The sequence below is a fragment of the Apis dorsata genome, unplaced genomic scaffold (genome assembly GCF_000469605.1).
Source record: "Apis dorsata unplaced genomic scaffold, Apis dorsata 1.3 scaffold_263, whole genome shotgun sequence".
NCBI classification, from domain to species: domain Eukaryota; kingdom Metazoa; phylum Arthropoda; class Insecta; order Hymenoptera; family Apidae; genus Apis; species Apis dorsata.
Genome location: NW_006263541.1, coordinates 258,817 through 261,840, shown reverse-complemented (window position 1 = coordinate 261,840; position 3,024 = coordinate 258,817). Strand labels below are relative to the sequence as shown.

At 41.2% G+C, this 3,024-nt stretch overlaps 1 protein-coding gene across 1 annotated transcript in view; it reads left to right on the top strand.

Moving 5' to 3' along the window:
- LOC102676051 (obg-like ATPase 1) overlaps nt 1-3,018 on the top strand; it is a gene marked incomplete at its 3' end in the record, with an annotated part of 12,398 nt that extends 9,380 nt beyond the window's left edge. The window contains exons 4-10 of the mRNA XM_031510794.1: nt 125-252; nt 565-740; nt 1,130-1,207; nt 1,282-1,379; nt 1,449-1,589; nt 2,759-2,855; nt 2,941-3,018. Coding sequence (XP_031366654.1) covers nt 125-252; nt 565-740; nt 1,130-1,207; nt 1,282-1,379; nt 1,449-1,589; nt 2,759-2,855; nt 2,941-3,018 — 796 coding nt within the window. The remainder of the gene's footprint in view (nt 1-124; nt 253-564; nt 741-1,129; nt 1,208-1,281; nt 1,380-1,448; nt 1,590-2,758; nt 2,856-2,940) is intronic.
- Between the last annotated feature and the right edge of the window lie 6 nt (nt 3,019-3,024).

The following is a 3,024-nucleotide window of genomic DNA, read 5'->3' as shown; positions in this document are numbered from 1 at the left end:
CCCCTCCCCCCTCCGTTTCCAATTCAAAAAGCGTGCACAGTAACCGTGTAATTTCTTATCCCTGTTGAAAATCCCAATGAAGCGTATTTTTCTTCTTTTTTTTTTTAATTTAATTTTTAAACAGCAAAGTTCCGGCTTTCTTGAACGTCGTGGACATCGCTGGATTGGTTAAGGGCGCGGCGGAGGGGCAAGGATTGGGGAACAGTTTCCTCTCGCACATCAACGCTTGCGACGGAATTTTTCATCTTTGTCGTAAGTTGATTTTAATAATTTTAATAATTTTTCTTCCTTTTCTTTTTTCTTTTTTTTTTTTTTCCTCCATAAATTACAACATATGATAAAATCTGACAACGTGTTAAGGGAAGAGGAGATGGAGCGATTAGTCCGTCATTATGTTCGTTCGTTCTTGTCTCGTATCGTCCAACGCGAAGCTATCACGAAGCTTGTCTCGCGACATGCGATAGTAAAACGTGAACACAGAGAGAGAGAGATAGAGAGTTGATTACTTTCAGAATTAGAGAAGAGGGAAATTTCTTCTTCTTCATGATGCGATTTTTCACGCAGGAGCGTTCGATGACGACGACGTTACTCACGTAGAGGGAGACGTGAACCCCGTGAGGGATCTCGAGATCATTAGCGAGGAGTTGCGGTTGAAGGACATCGAATTCTTGAACGGCCATCTCGAGAAATTGGAGAAACTTGTTGTTCGAGGAAACGACAAGAAGCTCAAGCCTGAATACGTGAGTAATCAAAGTGTATCTTCTAAATAATGGAAATAATTATTTCATATGAGAAGCAATTAGTTGAAAAACTCGAAGAAAATCTGCAAATCCGAAAATGGAGTCTGAACAAAATTTACGGGGGTGGTGGTACTTCCTAGAACGAATCAATCGAATTATCCACTTTCCGTGGATCGACCCATGGCAATTTCCGATCTTTTTCCCCTCCAGACTCGTTCGCAATTTGCTAAAAACTTTTCGACAGTTCGAAACCACCACCACCTCTTCGTCTTTCCAAATACATCCTCCGATCACGAAATTATTATTCCACTTCGTTAGAAAACACGTGATTCTTTCGCTCACATGAGTATGATGTTTAAACCATAGTGTATTGATCCTTCTTTGTGCAGGATACGTTGTTGAAAGTGAAAGGTGTGATGGTGGATGAAAAGAGGCACATCAGATTTGCCGATTGGAGTGCCACCGATGTGAGTTTAATTTCTACATTCCTTTATATTAGATTAATTAAATATTCCTCGATACCTTTTTCTCCATTTTCCAGATCGAGGTTTTGAACAAGTATTTATTCCTCACGTCGAAGCCGGTTATTTATTTGATCAATTTATCCGAAAAGGATTACGTGCGTAAAAAGAATAAATGGTAAACGGTTTATTACATTATTTCGTCTACTCTCAATATGCGATGATTAACGATGATTACGATTTTCAGGTTAATCAAAATCAAGGAATGGGTGGACAAGAACGATCCAGGGGCCATTCTGATCCCGTTCAGCGGCGTGTTTGAAAACAAGCTTCTCGACATGAACGAGGCGGAACGCGGGAAATACTTAGAAGAGAACAAGGTTACAAGGTGAATCAGAAATCAAAAACGAGAACGAGAATTTGTATCTTATGCTTGACACATAAATGAGAGGAATAAGTGTGGAAGAGGAGAGGAGAGGGGGGGGCGAACGTAAAAAAATTAAACGTTTCGCCTAACCCCCGAAAACCTGAAAACCCGAAGAAAGTCGGGTTCCCATATTTAGTTATGCACCGAGTTATCTACTAACGGTAATAACAAGCGAGGGGGCTTTAAGCGTCTAGACCAGCCCTACTTTCACATAGTGGGGTTACTAATAAAAACTGCGGCATCCTCGCTGCGGCGCATTATATTTTTACGAACGGCTATTCAAATTCTTGCAAAATTGCATAAAAACCCCTCCTACCCTCCCGGGCACGCACACCGGTATAACAAGGGAGGAGGCGAGTGGAATGAGGATCAACCGGTTCAGTTGGCTAGTGGGTCATTGGCGGGATAAGCTTAAAAGCTTGTATGTTGTTCGTGTGCACGTGCATGATAAACTCGATCGAGTATATTTAATAGTGTAAATCATTTTTTCAACATCGTCGCGCGTTGAAAAGAAGAGAAATGATAACGAACGCGGGGGAGGAGGAGGAGGAGGAGGGGGAGAGGAACGAAAGGAAACGTTTGATCGTGTTATTTGCGGTGAAAGATATTAAGTGATGGTGTTCCTTCTATTCAATGAATACTAGTCGTATAATCATGGTTTGGTAAATTGTAAATTTTTTTTTTGGTCCAAATTTTTGGACCGGTCCCTTGCCAAATCATCGTATACGACGAGGTTTCTCTTCTCGCAGGTAATCACAGGGGACAAACGGAAGATCTCTAGATACAGCGATTTTATTTCTAGACCGCAGATGATTCGGGGCGCCGAAGTAGGTCTCTCGGACAGAGTTAGAGTGATAAAATTGCGGTATTAAGTCGTTCAGCTTTATGTGTATTCTCTGAAGTCTGGAAGTTTGTCGGGCTCGCAGAATAGGATGGCTTCCCTTCTTATACCCTGTCATTAGACGATATTCGGTTCGGGACAATCATATTCCGTGGTCCTGGTTTTTTGGCCACCCCTTCTTTGAACCAAGAATCTATTTCCTTTCCCCTTTTTTTTTTCCTTTCTTTTCTTTTTTTATATTATAATGTTTAAAAAATTATCAACTTTAACGAAATCATTTTTCTCGTAGCGCCCTCGACAAGATCATCGTTCAAGGATACAAGGCACTGCAATTGCAATACTTCTTCACGGCGGGCCACGACGAAGTCAAGGCATGGACGATCCAGGTAACGATCGAAGCATTATAAACTTTTGTTGTTGTTTGGGAATCTCTCTTCCCTTTTTGTTCAAATATCATTGAATCATTTTTAGAGGGGTACGAAAGCACCACAGGCCGCGGGAAAGATTCACACGGATTTCGAGAAAGGATTTATCATGGCTGAAGTTATGAAATTT